This window comes from Gambusia affinis, linkage group LG11 (assembly GCF_019740435.1).
Source record: "Gambusia affinis linkage group LG11, SWU_Gaff_1.0, whole genome shotgun sequence".
In the NCBI taxonomy this organism is placed as follows: Eukaryota; Metazoa; Chordata; class Actinopteri; order Cyprinodontiformes; family Poeciliidae; genus Gambusia; species Gambusia affinis.
The window spans coordinates 4122251-4142004 of record NC_057878.1 but is presented as its reverse complement, the minus strand read 5'-3'; the positions used below and the strand labels follow the sequence as shown (position 1 = coordinate 4142004).

Sequence of the window (19754 nt, the reverse complement as noted above, 5' to 3'; positions counted from 1 at the left end):
TTTCTAACTAGAGGACTGTCGTAGAACTAACTATACGCCGCACACTAATTGTGCTCTACAGCTTCAGCTAAAGGTATCAGAAAATTGTAAAAAAAAAAAAAAATAAAAAAAAAATAAACAAACATTTATTTCCACTTCATTGGAGTCACTTTAATTAATGGTAGATATGAACTCAAGAAGACCAAATGCTGAACTTTAATGGAGTGCATTACAATGCTACCACTGCGTGTAGGCTGTGTGTGTTTGCCGGTTTAACTCCTACCTGTCAGGGAGCTGATGTGTTCGCTGGAGTCGTCTTTGCTGATTCCTTCTTCTTCTGTAATGTTGCTCATCGGCACGTTGAGACTCAGACTGTCTTCGTCTGAAGGCTGCAGGAAGCATCGCGACCGAGGAGAACATTATTACCACAAATTACAACACACGTCTTTCTCTTACTATGTCTAAAATCAGATGTTTTTTTCCCCATGCGGATTAAGAAACTATGGCATTATCGAGTATTTCATCAACATAGATTTAAATTTTTCAATTATTAAACATCAATTTTTCCCTAAAACTGACGTCATACAACCGGAAAACATGAAAAGTTGTAAAATACGAAATGTGGCTAAATCCTCAGCATGAACAGCAGGTGCAGCCTGATTAAAGCAGAAGTCTAGACAGACGTGAGGACGAAACCATGGCGACACAAACGCATCACATACCTCGGTGGCAGACAGCCTCTTGTCTCCGTTGTCGCTGCCTACTCCTGAGTCGCTGTCCTGCTTCTTCTGTTGCTCCATGTCCTCCACACTGCACACAAATTACACAGGTTACACACCTGACACACACACACCCACGCACACAGGAGTGTGTGTGCGACTGAGTGAGAGCGACACACTGAAGCAGAGGAAGATACCAACCCCTCCCTCTCTCGCTTCGTCCTCTCTCTCCTACAGGATTCTTTTTTTACACAACTTAGGGCATAAAAACTTGTAAAAACCTGTTTCCTTTTTTATTGTATTTTATGTTTTGGGATATAACAACACACTCATAAGAGATGATTATATTTGATTACCATTTAGCAAAGGTTTCACACACCTCAAACACTAAGACACTGGAATCAATAGACATCACTGAAGTCCAGGCATGTTAGTTAATTCTTTATAGGTTTCTTATGATTTAATTATAAAAGTTTTTTTTCTGATAGTGCAGCAGGTAGTTGAATAGATCAGCAAAATATTTTACACGTGAATAAGAAAGTGAAACTCAACACAGATGTTTTCAGAGGCTTGCTTTTTTGACAAAAAAATAAAAACATTTGCCATTGAAAAATTCAAGATGGCCGCCATGGCTGTCAACGAATGCATTTTTCCACTGAATTTGCCAATGTTTATCACTGATGAATACTTTTGGTATTTGGTCAGATGAAACATAATAGAAATCTTTGATTTTTCAAGATGGCCACCATAGTGGTGGTTGGACATTAACCTTTGCTCTAACTCACTGATTAAATGAATGAATGTGTTTGGCGTCAAATTGTACTCTACATATTCTGAACTTGTGAAATTGTATCTATTTTCTACATCTTGTGTTTCGTTTTTCTTTGGAACACTTTCAAAATGGCTGCCACTGAGGCAATGGAGTAAATATGTTTGAATTAAAATCTGTAGCAACCATTGCCAGTGGTGGGAACAGCTAATCAAAAAAACATTAGCCTCATTAATTCACTAAACAAGTGTCTTAGCTACGCGGTGGATAAACACATACAAAAAAATTAGCAGAAGCTATTGCTAAACCGCTAAACACATTAAAATTTAGCAGAAGCTAATGCTAAACTTTGTTCATTTAGCTAATGCTACAGATGATATGACATTTTATGAAAATGGGGAAAATTTATGGAAATAATTAGTTTAAAAAACTTAAAAAACGGCGGCCATCTTAAAAAATGACATTCATCCTGAGATTCCAGTTGGAATTATAAATAATATACAACTTGAAGAGTGAGTGTGCTAATTTTTATGCTTGCATCCAGACTTGAAAGATTTTTACAGTGATATGATGCACTGGAATCACAGAAAGCGTTGAGGTTACTCTTTGTTTGTGTCTTCAAACAGAATCATAAGAAACCCCAAACTGTGGTTTAATAAATCTCCTGTTCGTTTTGTGATTCTAAAGTTTTTTTTTGATTACCTGGATCCTTACAATTCCTCTAGGAATATTATCTTAAATTATGTTTTTCCAATTTATTTTCCACCAAAATGTGTTACAGTGACAGGTCTACAAGGGGCAACGAGGCGATTCCTCATTCAGAAAATGAGTTTTAGCTTTTGTTCCTTCTGGACTCAGGGCTTAAAGGTTGAGTGAAAATACAGTACATGTGGCGACATTAGGGTTCTTTTTTTCTGTGCTCTATATTAGAACTGGATGTGGACCGTTTCTGGGTCACTCCCTCACACTCTTCTTCCTTTCTCCGTCTTCAGCGGCAGAATATATCTGAGACTATCCCGCCCTATAAACTCTTCTAATCCTAAATAAACCAAAACACAAAAAAAGACGGGGGATAATGGATAGCGTGAACAGAAACAGAATGTGTTTGCTCCACTGAGCACGTCGGCACTTTCCTACACGAGAATAGAAACATTTTCTCTTCTGGCCAAGTGTTTTATGAAGCTGGACACTTCACCGTCCACTGAGAGCTGGGCTCACTTTCAGCTGAGAGGCCAGAAAGCCGACACAGGCTTTTCATATCCTGAGCACTTCTGGCTCTGGTTGTTTAGTTTTGCTTCTCCCTTCGTTTCTTCCTGACCTTTCATCACACTTTATAACCTTTATTTTATTCTTAATTCCAGCAGGTTTTGCAATAAAGAGCCGAGTCCTGAGGGCCGCGGTTAAATCGAGACGGTTTTTTAATGCACAAAAGTGACGTAAGCAGATCATTTGTAACTAATTATAATGTAATAAAATCTGTTTCCTGATTTTTTTAACAAGTGAACTAAACCTAGACTTACTTCATTGTCAGTGCACAAAGATACAATACTGAGTCTGGTAACAAAATGTCGTTGTTTAGTTTTTTGTTTATATTTGCTATGGAAGTAGCAAATAAAGTACAAATGCGTGAAAAAGTGTCCTTGTAGAGATACTTTTATAATATCAATGCCTAGGTCTCATGACCTTTGATCCCCAGGGTTGATGAAGCCTCCAAAAATGATGAGCTACATTAGTTTGGTAGCTTGACTGGCTTAGCTAGCAAACATCTCAGCTCCCTGTCCTGAAACTCTATGAAAGATTTTTTTTTTAAAAAGTCTTTACATTTATTACATTCAACCAAGTCTCTTGTGTTTCTTTTTTTTTTTTTAATTGTTCCCAAATTAATGTTCAGTTTTCCCTCACTGTCCTATTTTTCCATCATTCAGCAGGTTTACTGTATCAACCTTTAGCTGTTTTTGCCTTCTCCTCTTACTTCACATCTATTTTACCTTCCTAATTCCTTCACCAATTAATCACACAGCTAATATCTCAGGCGACGGATTTTTGGCCTTCCTTCTAACAGAACCTGTGGGACAGCAGATAGTCTGATAGAGCCAGCAGGGAGACGCAGGACAAATCTGTTTCAGATGACTAATGGAGAGTTTGGCTACAAACTGGGGAGGTTTAGGTCACAGAAAGCTGTTCTGATCCAACAGACAGTTTTACTTCTGGAAACAAAAACCCTTTGGAAACTGTCATAAGTGAAAAAAACTCATTAAGATTATTTATACGGAAAAGGATATGCTATATTTTAATTTACATAGCTTCAGCATTAGCATCCTGGATTAGCGTCTTCTACACAGACATTTTTGAATCCCTGTCTGGCTTTAGGGTTTGTAACATGGACTAGTATGAGGGAACTCTTTTGCCATAATTTGAGAGCACACATTTTCAGTCTGAAAGCAGGATTTCATGTCTTTCTTCTCGCAATGTTTGTACTCAAAAAGCTTTCTCATTGCGCTCTTGCAGAACTCTCTGCTTGCTTAAGAAACATTCTTTGCTTGCTTTTGGAACCGCCTTTTGGCACAGTCGCCTGGCAAACTCTCAGCCAATAGAATGAAAGTGTTGTACTGGGTGCGTTTGTTTCCTTCTAGCGGGTGTGCCTGTCTGGCTACTATCAATTGTAGCAACCTGCACCACCCACTGGGTGTAGAGAGTTGGTTAGGTGAACAAACTCCTGCCTAAGATCAGTAGCTGTTAGCAATCAGTAGCACCCTGCTGGCCAAGGTTGTTGCATGTCGTTAATTACAGTTCAGATAATCTTCAATTTTCTGGTTTTACGAAACCAGAAAACTGACAGGGAAAAATCTTGAGTGCTGTTAAGAACAGTTGTTTTACCAATGAGGCCTTTGAGTGACAATGTGACACAGTGATGACATCACTAGTAGGCATGTCATCAACATCATGCATATTTATGTAGCTGAAGCATTAAAGGGTTAATCTGTCTGACCAACATTTCAGCAGTCTATCCTGAAATCCCAACTAATGGAAAATGTTAATATGCCATTTAAATAGTTTGGATTCAGGTTGTTCTTCTTTTCCATGTAGGTTTTTGCACATTAACAGATAATGCAAGGAGATTTTAGTACAGTGTGGTATTACAGTTACGTTGATACAAGCTTCAACTATCCAGCAAAGCTCTCCAAAAACGACCAGAGCAGAAGCAATGTGAAAACCAGAGAAACGTTTAGGATTAGGTAAAACAGATTTACCTTCTAGAACAATAAAAAAAAGGGGATTTTAACAGGTTTGGTTCCAATTTGACACTGAACACAAGAAAGAGAAAGAGTGGTTTAGAAAGTTTCACTATGATACAAAACGTCAGACGCATTTTGTTTCTCTTTAAGTATGACTAATCATGGCTCTGTAAGACAGATGTTTTTCTACTGCTGTTTCTGTAACCCGATTTCTGATGGTTTGTCAACAGTACAAATTAAGTTTGGAAGATAACCAGTAGAGCCACGCAGTAAAAAAAAAAAAAAAAAAAACCTCAACAAAACAACAAATGTGAGAAGCAGCTTGCAACTGGGTGATACTGCAGAAACATTCCCCTGTGCGACGCACCTGCCAGCGGAGGGACGAGTGAAACTGAGTCGCTCCATGACGGGGAGGTACAGCGAGTCGGGCATCTTCTCGCTGCGACACGCCTCGATGCTCAGATACTTGAATATGTGAACTTTACCCTTGATGCAGATCTGCAGAAACAGAGAACAGAGAGTCTGATCAGGACGAGTGGAGGGACAACCGATCCAAGCCGACGGTTAGTTATGCTTCAAGGAGCGTTGACCTTTGACCATTCTTCGATGTGCAGTGAGATCAAAATCAGATCCAGTGTTTTCACTGAACTGATAACTGTAACAAACCTTTATTTAGAGCTCTGTTTTTGTCGTTTTATTTTGTCATTTTGCTTTCTGTTCTCCTTTAAAGAAATTTAACCTACCTCTAGAAAATTGGAGTAAAGTTGGCACATCTAAAAAAACTCTGTTGTTATATAAAAGGACCCTTCACCAAACACAATTTTTCTTTATTAATAGAGGAGAATATTATTAATTTTAGATTTTTATATCTATCAAAACTGTCCCTGTGTCCTGACAGTAGAATATGAGACTAATTTGTGAAAAAAAAAATCAAGCTCCTCCTCCCTGCCATCTGCAGAAATTGGTTGGGAACATTAATCAGAGGTAGGAAGAGAGTCTTAGGCTGTCAATTAAACTTGTGTATGTGCTGCTCACACCCTTCCCTTTGCTCTCTGATATGCTATGGCTATTTCCCTACAGCGGAGCCTGCCATGAATGCTAAGGCCGGTTAGCAAGGCCATCAATGACGGAGTATAAACAATTCTTCTGGAGCAGAAAGTCTTTTCTCTGCCATTAGCACAGCTACAGCAAACTGGCGACCTTGAGCAGCACCTAAACAAGAGTGATTGACAGCGTGTCTTGCAGTTACAGCCTTAAGTTATCCGCTGCGTTCTCTGTAGCTTTGCTGCTAAAGGCCTGAAGGCTGGAAAACAAGCAGAAATCACTTTTTCTCACTCTGCTACATTCTCCTAATGCTCTCCGATTCAGCATTTTCTGCCATTTCAGCTTGAAACTCTAAGCTCCTTTTTTGTTTTTTTTCATTTTTTCATCGAAGCTACATCTTGTCTGCCGATACATTTAGCTGTAACTTCTTCCTACGGAGCCAGACCTTCTTGCTTCCATCTTTCTGTGTTTAACTTTGTCTCTTTCCTAGGCAAATCGATTGAAGGAGGTATTTTTGCAACTTACTGTCTTTTGTACTCTTGTTTTTCATGAAATACATTTTACTGCTGGCTCGAATCTCATGCTTTGATTGTGTTTTTCAGAATTTTCCTTTGTTTCTTCTGCTTTCCATTTTTGTCTCTTAAAAATTATCATGACCTCTCCAAATTTCCACTAATACAATAGAGATTAAGAGAGGAATATCAAATTTGCCGCTGGCGCTGCAGGACCTACCGTCCTGTCTGGCCAAGTTGCTGGGAAAAAGCACAGCGAACTTGTCTCAGCGCTCTGTGAACGTACCTGTGCAGGTGGACTCTGTAGTGGGTTGTTCTCTAACTGCAGCGACTGCAGCTGCCTCATCTTCCTGTAGCACACCGGGATGGTGGACACCTTGTTACACGAGAAGTCGAACTTCACCAGCGGGAGGTCGGCCAGGTCTGAGGGAACACACAGAGGAACGCTACAGTCTGGGAACTCCTCAGCGTTCAGAGAAACAAGATCATTTTATTTCCAGGTTCATTTTTCTCCCACAAGCAGCGACGCTCCCCTAAACGTGAAGCAAACGACGGCTTGGTGGGAGGAAGCTTGCGACCACCATTAGCTCCTAAAGCGACGCCGGAATCATTTGCTTTAATCTGAGCGCATTAACCCTGGTGGAAGGGAGCAAATCATAAACATCGGTTGCACCTATAAAAATTTCCTGGAGGCGGCTCCGGCGTAAAAAAGTATACCAGACCAATAAAACAACACGTTTACTGAGAGCTAAAAATGTTCTGCTGATTTTTAGCTCAAATCACCAACATGTTTCCCACCAGAGAGAACAATAAAGCTGCTGTTTGTTTCCAAAGAGGCTTGTAATCACTGCAGCAGAGCGTCACACTGCTCAGGTGAACGCCATCGCTCGTTAAATCCCTCAAACCTACAAATTGTGCTCGACTCATGTTGGAGTTTAGAGTAAAAGAAAGTGGAAATAGCAAAGTCAATGATGTCTAATTTGCGCAACTGTACTTTCAATGGAAACGTTTGTTCACACAGTCAGTCATTTAAAACAAAAGGCACGCTGCCCCGTCATACTCCAAGTGATTTTGTAATTGGAAGTTGGCAGCCGGACCAACAGCCTTCATTTTATTTGTCAAGGTTTCTTCCTTCAGAATAAGAGTCAGAATAAACTGCCCCAGAAATTATTGCAATAAATGATATTATTGTTGGACCATTTTCAACTAATAGTAGTAATAATAATGCCTTATTTATCCGAGAATGCCCACTTAAAGATTAAGAAACGTTAAATTATAAAGAACATGTAAAAGTGGAATTGTAAAACATTTCATTTTAAGTATCCAAAATAAACAGGCAAAGCAAGCGGAGCAACAATAATTGCAATTGATTATGAAATAGTGGAAAACAGGCAAAAGTGGGAGGTTTTGCAAACCAACTGTTTTAGTTACGGGTGTCAAATGTCTCAAAACGCCGTCTGTCCATCCATATTATAGGGGAGCGTCTCTTTATCGACTGTTGTCCAAATGGAAGAGATTCTCATTTCTCACGCATTTATATCTTATCTCAAAGATACAGCTTGTTAGAGTCCAATTAGATCTCGCTGGAAATCACTGATTTCAACGTCCACGCTCAGTTGGACCTCAACGCTCTAATCAAACGCCACACCGCAGAGGTCGTCGTGGGAACACTGACACTATCGCTTTCTTTTGTCAATCTGAAATCTTATTTATTAAATGTATACAACAACCTCAGCCTGATATGACCGTTTGAGGACAGAAACCAGTCGAAGGAAACATTTTCCGAGTTTCTGCCAGAAAACCTTCTGAACCCGATGGTAGGGGCGCTGTTAAAGTAAACCAGCGGTCCACTGGGTTCTTGTGTTGGAACATGTTAAATGTTATAAAAATTCAAAAGTGGATGAACAGCAATCAAAATCTGGAAATAATAAGCAACAGGCTGAGACAGCACAATTGGTGTGTATCCCCTCACACCCAATTCAGAGCGTCAACTATAAACCTAGCTTAATCTGTCTTTCCAGTTACTAGCAAAGTCTGGTAAAGACAAGGATGTGTAAAAAAAAACACACCCCATTACTTAGTTTTTTAGTATTTTTTTTTTTTTATGTTTTTACACACTATAGGGCATAAAATAAAACCATATTGAAAATAAACAAGCAACATTTAGCTTAATGGGCAGCTATTAAAGCCTGACGGCCCGCCAGGCTTATTATCCACTGGGGGAAACCGTGATTTGTATTCCAGACTCCAGTTGACGGGTTTCTCTTTAATTCAACCTCATGCTGGTGGTCCAAATGTCAGCCAAGCAGCTAATGAAATGATTGCTGCAGTAAAGACGTAAAAATATTCCACAAATGATGAAATTCGCACAACGTAAACAACCATGTCGCTGTGAGGTCAGTCAGGATGTTTAAAGCGGTTCAGTGGAAGGCGGAGAGAAGAGCGGTAATGGTTACCGTCAGCGTTGGTGCCACTAATCAAAACAATCTCAGTGTCATGATGAAGATTCCAGCCGTGAGGAGGAGGAGGAGGATTTTTCCACCGCTACTGCAGTTTAATCCTCACTTTGGGAGCCTCACTCCCAAACGTTATGCTTTCGCCGCCCAGAGCTTGGCCGGGTTCTGAGCAGCGCTGGTGGTCTCGCATCTCGGCGGGATATTAAACCCGGAACAACTTCCCGTCTGGTCTGCGATGGATGAGGATGGCAGCAGCGCGCGCGGGGGGTGGGGCTGCTGAAGGAGTTCAGGTCGTAACACTGGGGCGAGCGCATATTATGTGCCCGGTTTGGAAACCGGAGCAGGAAATCCAAACAGAAGAGGAGAGTGAATCATCCAGCAAACAGGCCGGAGTCATTCATCATTCTGATCGACTATCTGCAGTCTGTCTGTAAGGGAACCACAACACAGACGGGGAACAAGACGTCCTCATGTTTCTGTGCCTAGTAAAGACTCTACAGAGACCGTCGCTTCTGAGACGCCTTTTGCTTTTCTGTTTGCTACAATAAAATATTCTATGAAGTGAAACAACCAGCAAAGGTGGCATGAGAAACAAAAGACGTTCAGAAGTAGAATACGTCACTCTTAAGTTATCTTTAAAGGTTCTTTCATGTGTCTGGGCTCGTAAGCTGCACTTAAAAGGGGCATGATTGTGTGTTTCCCAGACACATTAGTGACATTTCATAGCACAATCAAGTAACTATCTTACTTTCAGTTGTTACGAAAATGCTGTATATAGGCCTGTCACAATAATCAATAAATCAATTAATCGCATGAAAAATTAAAACAAACTCAATTTGGTTGAGTTGGCATGATTTATCATTTATCTCTTTTTTTTCTGTCTCTTTTTACCAAAAACTGGATGATAAAAGTCTTCAGTTTGGTGCTTTGATCTCAACTAAACCCTTTTTTGAAGGACGATTTTGGTTGTAAAACTTCAAAAATGTATTTTGCTTCTTTTATTATCCATTTGTTTTGGATATTTAAAGTGTCTTCTGGTTCCAGTGTTAAATGTTTAGAAGAATTTAAAGTTTACTGATCTCTTAGGATGTTCTCTCACATTATTATTTTGCCATCACCATTATATTACTTACAAATGGTCTCAAAACGACAACATAAATCGCAAGAATTTCTGGAACAATTTATTGTCCAGTAAAATTTGTTGAGACAGGCTTATGTATATATAGCAAAAATGATTTAAAAACAATTTGACTTTGTAATTTAATGTCTTGAAATTGGGTCTCTGTCTCTTTAAGAAGCTCCTGCTCTTTCTGAAGTCATCACAACATGGCTCCTCTATGAACTTTACCAACAATTTTTCCAGAGCACTAGCTCCTATAATAAGCTTAGCAGATGTGAGGTTCCACCAGGTGTTTGCTAATTGATGCCAGCTAGTCTGCAGGAGCTGAAATTGCAGGCCTGAGGAGGAGCTTCTTCCTTGAAGGCGCCTTCAAGGATGAAGCTCCTCCACCCAGGCGTTTTGAACAGCTGAATGGCTGTCACGAGAGATTAAAGGATTTCGCAAACATAGAAGAATTAAGACAACACTCCAGGTGTGTCTTTGATGAGGGAAGAGCATCATAAAGCTCAAAAAAGTTAATTTTACATAATATTGCCCCTTTAAATGCTTACAAGTCTGATTCAATAACATCAACTTCTCGTTCACAAACTCTACAGAATCAGCTCCACTTCTTCCTTCTACTCAGATACCAACAGTCTCTTTTCCACTAAAACTTAAACTTTCAAGGATATTTATTTTAATCAATCAATCAATCAAATTTTATTTGTATAGCACATTTCAGCATCAAGGCATTTCAAAGTGCTTTACATCAAATCAAACACAGAAACACAATGTAATATAGAATCAATAATCAAAACATATTAAGTCAGATTCCGTTAGGCCTGTCGCGATAAACAAGAAATCGATTAATCGTACGATAAATTAAAACTATCTACATCATTTTAATTATCGCCGTTATCTTCTCTTCCAGCCTTTTTCTCTTTCTGTTGATGACGCTAAATGAAAAAGGCTCAACTCCTGTGCTCTCCACTGACCCTCCCTTCCTCATTTCCTTAGTGTAATGTCCAGTTCACACTACACCATCTTAGTGCTGTCGGTCGATTGTCGGCCCATTTTCAAAATCTGAGACCACACATTAGCCGACAGAAATCCTAGGTATAACGGTTCCAATGGCTGGCTTCAAGTCCAGCTAACTAATTTTAAAACCAGGCATTAATCAATGCTTTACTACAATCTATCTGCAACGCATGTGGCTCTAGTGTCAGCGTAACGTCCTGACTGAATGAAAATCATTAGAACCTTTTTATGTCACGTTAACGAAGAACAGCTGAAAAGTTTCCGGGTTCATCAACTGCGTAGCGATTTCGCTCCAACTCCTCCCCTCATCATTTCTATATTCTTTGTGCGAAATGTTTTATAACCATTAATGTTGTTTTCACATATCATCTCCAATGTCCGCTGGACTTCAGGTTGCGCCGTGTCAGCTGTTTGGGATTCCCCTCGGTAATTTCCCCTCAGAAAGCAGGAGCAGAATCCGGCTTTCTGATTGGCTACCTGTCACATTCAACAGGCTGCGTTAACGATCCCAGTGGGGAAAAACCCCTGATTTAGATCGGAGGGGCCACAACGATCTAGCGTAACACACCACACACTACAGGATGATAACAAGAGACAATCTTAGTAGATAAAAGTTCTAAGATTGTCATAAGGGTAAAATGTAGGTGTGAACTAACATGTAGTGTGAACTAAGGTGTAGTGTGAACTATTGCATCAGGTAGTCGATGTTCCATCTTCTCTATTTAAATCTAATGATTACTGAAGGGCAATATGGTAAACAGACTTCATAATCTGCACTCTTTTGGTTGAATGCAGTATTTATTTACACTTTGGCTTTATGTTATTTCTTTTTTATTCAAGTACAGTTTTGTTGATGGAGACTGAGAATCAATTTTATTTTTATTTTTGGTTGTTTTGTTTATTTTGTTTATCAGTTCCAGTGTTGGGTGTTCTTTAGAAAATAAAGTGTATCTATCTTTGGCAGGAAATCACATGCATTATTACGTCATTTCCATTAAATCAGTGTAAAAAGGTCTTCAAACAATACTATCGTCTATCGCAATAGTTTTTTGAGACAATTAATCGTTCAGCAAAATTTGCTATCGTGACAGGCCTAGATTCCGTCAATAAATTTGTAATTGATTACGTTTCAAATACAACTCTAAACAAGTGGGTTTTTAGTTGAGATTTAAAGGAAGTCAGTGTTTCAGCTGTTTTACAGTTTTCTGGAAGTTTGTTCCAGATTTTTGGTGCATAGATGCTGAATTCAACCATGTTTCTAATTCTCTTGACCAAATAGGCTCAGTTCTGCCTGAGACTTCAAAATGACATTTGTAATCACTGGTGGATACTTCTTCTACACTGTTTCTTAGAAACAATAGAGATGTTTTGGTTTTCTCCTATCAGAGGGTCTGCTGCTTCCGTCTTCTCAAATTCGGGACATTTTTTTTAAAGTCAAAGACTCGACAACCAGACTGCTAATCTGAGTTTCCCCAGATGATTTCTGGAGTGGTGCGGTTCTCTCGGTGTCACCAAGCAGATTGAGACCTTTGAAGACCAGAGGGTGAGCTGCGGTCACGCTGGGGGTTCGGAATATTTTAGGAAGCTAAGACGGGTGTGGCAGAGCACACGGAGGACTCTGTGGTCTAAAAAGAGCCCGTCGCCTCCGACGTTACAGCAGCAGTTTAAACACACACAGGGAGAAAGACAGAGCAACCGGGGCGGAAAACATAACCTCACACAGAAAGAGAACAGACTCACCTTCCGGCAGGACGCAGAGGAGATTTCGCCGCACGTTAAGTTCCCGGAGCGCTTTGAGTCTGCCGATGTGCTGGGGGAGGGCCGTGATCTCGTTACAGCTGATGTCCTGCGGCACATAAAACAGCATTCATTTTACAACATCCTCAAAGATTTGACAAATGTTTCTTTTTTTAAAGTAGAATATTTTAAAATACCAGATAATATCATGAACAGTTTAACACAAGTTTTATTTTCATATTGATTTGACTAAAGAGACTGAAAACATCGATGTAAATTCTCAAGTGAGAGTAAAAATAAGTATTTGACGTATTTAGACGTCAACCAATGGACGGGTTTTCCTCTTATGTGTCGTTGTGTTGAGTGGGAACTGATCAACATCTGAATATGTCAGAACTTAGAAACACGTTGGAATCAGTATCGAGCAGGAAAATGAGCCTAATCAGCGCATCTCTGGTCTCAAACAATCTCAGGACTGAACTGAAATGGGTACGAGGCTGAGTGAGTCTCACCAGCTCCATGAGGCTGTGCAGCTGCCCGATGGCCTCCGGCAGGCTCACCAGTTTGTTGTTGCTGGCGTTGAGGACCCTCAGAGGTAGACCGCAGAGGCACGACGGCAGAGAGCCCAGCTGGTTCCGACTGCAACCCAAACACACACACACACACACACACACACACACACATATCACTGACACGCAGGAAGACTATCAAAAATCATTCATATTTGGCTTGTATAAAAAGAAAATTTAAATAGTTTGTAGAAAAAACTAACTCTAAAAGGAACAGCTAACTTATTGGGGATGTGGTGACAGATGCAGCTCACCAGACACAAAGTTTTGACAATATTTTGGGGACAACTGAGAATTATTGTTTTGTTTTGTTTTCACACGTAGAGCAAAGTTTTTCACAAATGACAAGCTATGTTTAATCAGTGGGTTAAATGTGTGTAGTTAGCTTAGGATATTCATTGTAAACTGTATAGTTTATTGTTTGTAGGAAATCCCAAATCAGACCCAAACATTAGCATTGCTAACAGATAGCAAGTCTTGGTTTTCGAGTGTTTTGCTGTTTTCTATGGCAGCTCAGCGAAGAAGTAAATTCTGTTAAATTATGCTACGACCTTTTTTATTTTAGCCTATCAGGCTAGGTGTAGATTATCTTAAATGGGGTCTTTTAAAAGCACCAGTGACACTCAGCTAGGTCAGTAATTGACTCATTGAACTGGATGTGACGGGGTACCGACCAACTACACCATCCCTGCACCTGCCCACTGGCTTCAAATGCGATTATTTCCAAATTATGATACTCGTGCGTCTTCAAATCTTTGGGCCTTTTGATGGTTTTTAACCCAAAAACACGGTGAGCCGCTGGTTGACTGCCCTAGCATCCCTTAGCTAAGCAGGTCATCTTGGGAAAACTCTAAACAACTTCAAAATCTTCTTAAAATGAGAAACTTTATTTTTATAACCAGTTACTGCTCCTTCAACTATTTCTTTAACTCTAGCACTTTTCTACCCAGCACTCAGTATTCAGCCACAAAATCCATCTAATTAAAGACTTCTTTAACTAACAGAACAAAATAGGGCAATTTAAGAACTACTTCCTTTCACACTTCAAAATAAGAGTTTTAGGCATAGAAAATAACAGGTTCAAGTAAAAAGCATTATTACTTCTGTTCTTCTCACACTGTTAGTCAAGCAGAGGTTTCCACATGTGAAGCACTTTAACAATCCTCCAAGTATATATATATATATATATATATATATATATATATATATATATATATATATATATATATATATATACCTAGTAGTAAAAGAGCTGCGTGGAACAGTGTGTAAGAGACAAAAAATAAAACAAAACCACACACATGATCTACACAATAGTACACACAGAGATGCAGATCCTGACACACACAGACACACACCTTCACCACACACTGTGAAACCTCAAATGAATCATCTCTAAAAAAGAAAAATAGCCCTTCAGAAACCAGTCGTCCACAACAGCGCGCTCACTTTAACGTTTTTAACACTCATCTTTCTCATTTCAGATTGTTCTCCTATCAAAGTGTGTGATATTAGACTGAGATGAATTAATCTGGCGTAAAGCGCTGCTAGCCAAAGATGCTAAAAATATAGATTTCTAGAAAGGAAAAAAAAAAAATCTAAGTAGGTTTTATTTTTGTCTGTCTATGTGTGCTCATTGCTCAAGTGCAATGAGTCAAACACAGCCTTCCTGTCAGTGTTTCGGACAAGCACAGTTTTAATTTCTGCCACGGCCCCTTTGTTCTTTTTCCCCCCAAATTCCACTTTTTCTGTTTCAATTTCTCTGAATACCATTTTAACTATATTTATTAACCCAAAAAGTACATCATTACGATGCGAATGAAAACAATTTAACAAATCAATAGCCAGAGGTCAACATTTCCTGTTACTCTGTACCACAAATGGAACAGACTGCTGTGGTTCAGCAGAACTTTGGCTTTGAAAGGTGTTAAAACGTGTTCAACCCTCATGTTTGTAAAGAGCTCAAATATTATGAGGAAAACTAAGAGCCAAGAGCCCGGTGTAACTAGGCAACGGCATAGCTTCTGCTTAAACAGGGACGTGCGTACCTGAGGTTCAATGATGTGAGCGACTGAAGGGTGATGATGCTGTCTGGGATGGTCCTGATGCAGTTGTGATACAAGTTTAGTGTCTCCAAGGCGACCAGGTGGCAGACCTCTGAGGGGACGTCGTTCAGCCGGTTCTTTGAGAGGTCTGCAAAAAAAAAAAAAAAGGAAACATTTAAATAAAGGAAAGAAAAAACAACAAAAGCAAGAGAGGATGGGTTTTATTTGGATATCTAGAAATTTTGTTACTATAGACACGTTGCATGTTATTGTTTACAAAGCACAAATTTCACGGATGTAAACAACGCTGGAGGGTAAAAAGGCTATGTCCGTTATAGTCACGCTGTCGGGGTGCCCAGAGTCGGTCCTGGAGGGCCGGCATCAGGACGATTTCGTTCTCTCCCTGGTGGTACCAACAACCTTCTCAGCATGTCAATGTTCTTCTTAGGCCTCTAAAGAGCCATCATTTGATCCAGGTGAGTTAAACCAGGGATAGAACTAAAACATGCAGGATGCCGGACCTCCAGGACCAACTTTGGACACCCCTGCGGTAGAGCAATTCCTTTAAGAAAATGAAACCTGGAGATGCAGGTATTATTAATTTAGCGCAGTGCGCCAAAGAAAAGGGGAAATAAAGCAGGGAAACAATTTAAGAATAACTCAAAAACACTCTTCTTCTTTTTATACCCTATGCACAGACCTGTTGCCATAGCAATCGACAACAATGCCTCTAAAGTATCAGGTTTCGACAAACAAAGAACAGAACATTCAGTTTGTCAGAGTATCATGTTTTTCAGGCCTGATGTCTATTTTAAGATAATTAATAAGTGAGCGCTGTGGTAGATTAGCTACCGCTGCTATTAGCTATTCTAATACAGCGGTGGTTGATTAGTTCATTTAACATCTGCTCTACTGATGATCTGTCAGAGAGTTGCTGTGTTGATTGCCCCTTTTGTTTTCAACTGAGCCGAGACATCAAATATCACAGCACATTTAAATATTAAGGTGGTCAAAGTCAAGCTAGAACAATTGACCTACTTTCCTCTTCCTCGCTATTTTTTTTTCTATTAAAACTTTTTATCAACTTGTTGAATGCGATACCCTTGGACCTTGTTATCTAGTTGCCATAGTGTTGACTATTAGCAGAAAAGCACTGCGTCCCTTTTTCTTATATAAATGATCAGACATTAAGATTTAACATGTTATGTTGACCATTTGAAAGTTTAAAACAACGGTAGTCATTGTCGCCTGGTTTTTGTTTGCTGTCTGTCACGTCACCAGGCAACTGGGGGCGAGATCTTGTGCGTGTGACGTCACTTTACAATGCAGCAATTTGTCTTTTTTTTTCCAAGACTTTAAAAGGTGGACCTGAATGGATTCTTCTAAAAACAGACGGAGTTTACACAGAAGATGTCGGTTTTTCAGGAAACTGCAGCTGAGGTTTGCTTGCAGCACAGTCGTCTCTCTGCATATTCCTCAGCTAAAGCGCCCCAAGTTCTCTGTCAGTGTGGTTTGAACACTTCACACAGCATGTAAGCTAGTCTGTGATGACAACCTGGGAGCAGGATAGCATCTCCTTTAGTGACAGACAGCTACTGTATGAGCCTACAGCTGCTGGGTCCTGGAAGTGATCCTCTCCTCACTTTAACAACAACCAGCTATTTGCTGTTGGTAATTACAGGGTGTGGATGTTTGAAATGCTTTGAAGGACTTTGCTCTGACATCTAGGATAGCCATATGTTCGCAGAATCGATTGCTGCTTTCTAAACTTGCCCCTCCTTAGCTTGTCGCGTCGCCGCCGCTCTGCAGTGTGACACAGTTGGCCGCAGGGAAGGCAGCTGGTATCAGCCTCTAATAAAGTTATTTTATGACTGCTTTAATGAGAGACAAAAATAAAACGGGGTCATTCATTCATCTGAAATCTGGGCTCTACAAAAAAAATAAAAATTCAAAGTGATGTAAACAGTATGTGGTGGGACAGACGGAGTCCAACATGGTAGTAAAAGGGTTCCTACAAGAAATGTTATGAGAACAATTACAGACGTTTCCAGAAATGTCATGCTGATTTTACAACAATAATAAATATAAGCAGGGGGGTGAGTGAAAGAGAAATAAAAAAAAGATTATGAAGTTTGAAGAAAAGGTATTAAAAACTAAAAGACAGAGCAAAGTATTTGCAAGAGTTAGGCGCCACAGCCGCCTGCAAATAACTGAAACCCATGAATATTGGAGGCCAATGCTTGACTGCCGATTTTAATACTTCAAACACCAAATATACACTAATATAATTTAATACACACAGTGGAGACAGACTTAGCTCTACTGCAGAAGTCTTTAAGTCTTTAAGTCTTCTACATCTACGGTCTTCCTTATGCCCCTGTGAGGGAAGAGCCAATCAGTGCCAAGGAAAAAGAATGCTGCTGTTTGATTGTAAAATCCAGCCAATGGACCTTACCAAGCTCCGCCCACAACCGACCTAGAAAATCCCACGTGGCCACAAGTGTCACAAACAAAGCCTCATGGTTGTTTCTATGTAAACATGGCGTCTTCCACTTCGACTGATTCTCTGCAGTGTATTTCTGACTCCATTAGTGCATCATTTCTGCCGGATTTTCACAATATATCAGCGACTACAACGGACAGAGGAACTAAGAAGTTCATGTCATTGTTTTTGGATGAGATCAAGGTGTTAGAGCCACGCGATGCCTCCAACATTGTGCACGTCACAGCAAAATGCTTTCGCTCGATGAGGAAAACGGCAGATTCACACACCCTCTACATCAATAAAGCTGTGGACAAGATCACTGATGCCTATATTGTTCTTGTAAGGCTGGTAAGTCGAGGATTCATCGTTTTGTTGGTTACTTTTGAAATCAGTGGATGATTCCTGTGGTTTGTTGGCAAATGTTTGAGTGTGCGTTGGCCTGATACACGATACTTGGTGCTAGAGTGGCTAACATCAAGAACAGTTTAGTCCAAAGCCTTTTCTGCTAAAATAAAATCTTTAGTGTGTGTCAGATACAGTACACATTGTATATCGATCTGTTTAGCTAACATAAGACTGTGTAGCAGACAGGCTTCAAGGTGTAGAAGTTGTATCAGTGCTGCCATTATGCTGTACTTAGCTAACGGGAAGCGTGTTAGTGAGACGGCCACGCACGTTGTAGCCGCGCTAAAACTAGAAAGGGCATCAGCCAATGAAAAGCGGCCCCTCTGGTAAGGTCCATCCTGCATCAAGTAGAATCATGTTTAGGTATTTCAGCGTTTTTCTTGAACATTCTATGAAAAGAAATCAAATAGGCAAATTTCTGCAAATAACTTGGAGTCACATGTTCCACAGAAAAGTCTGAAAAGAGACTTGGAGACTAGAGGCTTTTAAGAGATTAGCAAAACCTTTAGTTCCAACAGCTCTCTCAATGCACTATGGACCTTTTTGCCTGTTCTCAATGTAAATAATTAATGGCTGCTCCTAGAAGAAAAGCAAGAAAGCTGCTCTAAGACCTTTATGAATATTGCTCATAAATTCAAGCAAGAATCAGATCAAATTCAGCACTTCAGAGTTTTCTGTTGTACCCCAGCGAGAGCAAATCTGTGATGTGTCAGTATGTGTCAAAAAAAAAAAAAGAAAAAAAAAAGTGCAAGAGCCAGCTGCTCCAGGCCAGGACCAGTGACATCACGTCCTGCGCAGCTCAGCAGCGACGGTATCAACTTTACTTATCAGCGGGAGCCAAATAAGGCAGAGAAATGTCAGTCGGCATTGTTCTGCCGAGGTTCAGCGCTCAGCCTCTCCGCAAACCCATTTTGTTTTCTTCTTCCCAGACTGAGAGAGAGAAAGAGAGAGAGACAGAGAGAGAGACAGATGAGAGATGAGAGTTCATTTCCTCTGGAGGCAGCCGTCGTGGATGCAGTGGGATTTACGTTTGTGTTGAGGGTTTAAGAGAGACTGTCCGAGTGCAATTGTGCGTGAACTTTGACACGAAGACTGAGCCGTGCATTAATTAATTTCCAGTCATGATTGTTATTCGTTCTGGCGTTTCAGAGTCAGGAGGAAAAGAGAAAGGGCATCGGCGCTGCAGGGTGCTCCCCCGACCAGCAGGGGGGGGCAGCGGGGTGGGGAGCCAGAATTGCCCCTGGATGTTATCATGTAGGAGGCAAAAATAAAATATCAAGAAAACTCTCTGCAGGTCATCTGACTGCGCAGGCTAGTGTGTGGAGTCCTTTTATAAAATCAACACTATGGCAACAACGGCGAGGCCGCTGGTCCGGGGACAGGAAGTGCTATTTAAAACGAGATGAATGAGGAACAAAGAGCGTTTCAGATCGGTTTTCATTCAAGCTGCTGTAAAACACACACCGGCATGCAGCTATCGCTGTCGGAGTGTGTGTCTGCAAACGCCACAAACGCTGCAGTGACCTGGAGAGCAGGCAAATTAAGGGCCTTCCATCTCCCAGACACACTTCTGTCGGAAAAGCTTCGTTGCACGTGGCGTGAGGAGGTCAGCCGGCTTCGGGTCAGTTACCCATCAGGCACCTCTTCACTGCTGCAACTGG

At 40.5% G+C, this 19754-nt stretch overlaps 1 protein-coding gene across 5 annotated transcripts in view; it reads right to left on the bottom strand.

Annotated features, from left to right (window-relative positions):
* The window catches only part of lrch1 (leucine-rich repeats and calponin homology (CH) domain containing 1), a 71523-nt gene that overhangs the window by 26856 nt on the left and 24913 nt on the right, over positions 1–19754 (bottom strand). For all 5 annotated transcript variants that reach the window (XM_044131266.1, XM_044131267.1, XM_044131263.1 and 2 more), the window contains exons 2-8: positions 15207–15351; positions 13102–13228; positions 12593–12698; positions 6546–6682; positions 5071–5201; positions 702–789; positions 263–368 (exon numbers count right to left, since the gene is read on the bottom strand). In XM_044131266.1, coding sequence (XP_043987201.1) covers positions 263–368; positions 702–789; positions 5071–5201; positions 6546–6682; positions 12593–12698; positions 13102–13228; positions 15207–15351 — 840 coding nt within the window. The remainder of the gene's footprint in view (positions 1–262; positions 369–701; positions 790–5070; positions 5202–6545; positions 6683–12592; positions 12699–13101; positions 13229–15206; positions 15352–19754) is intronic.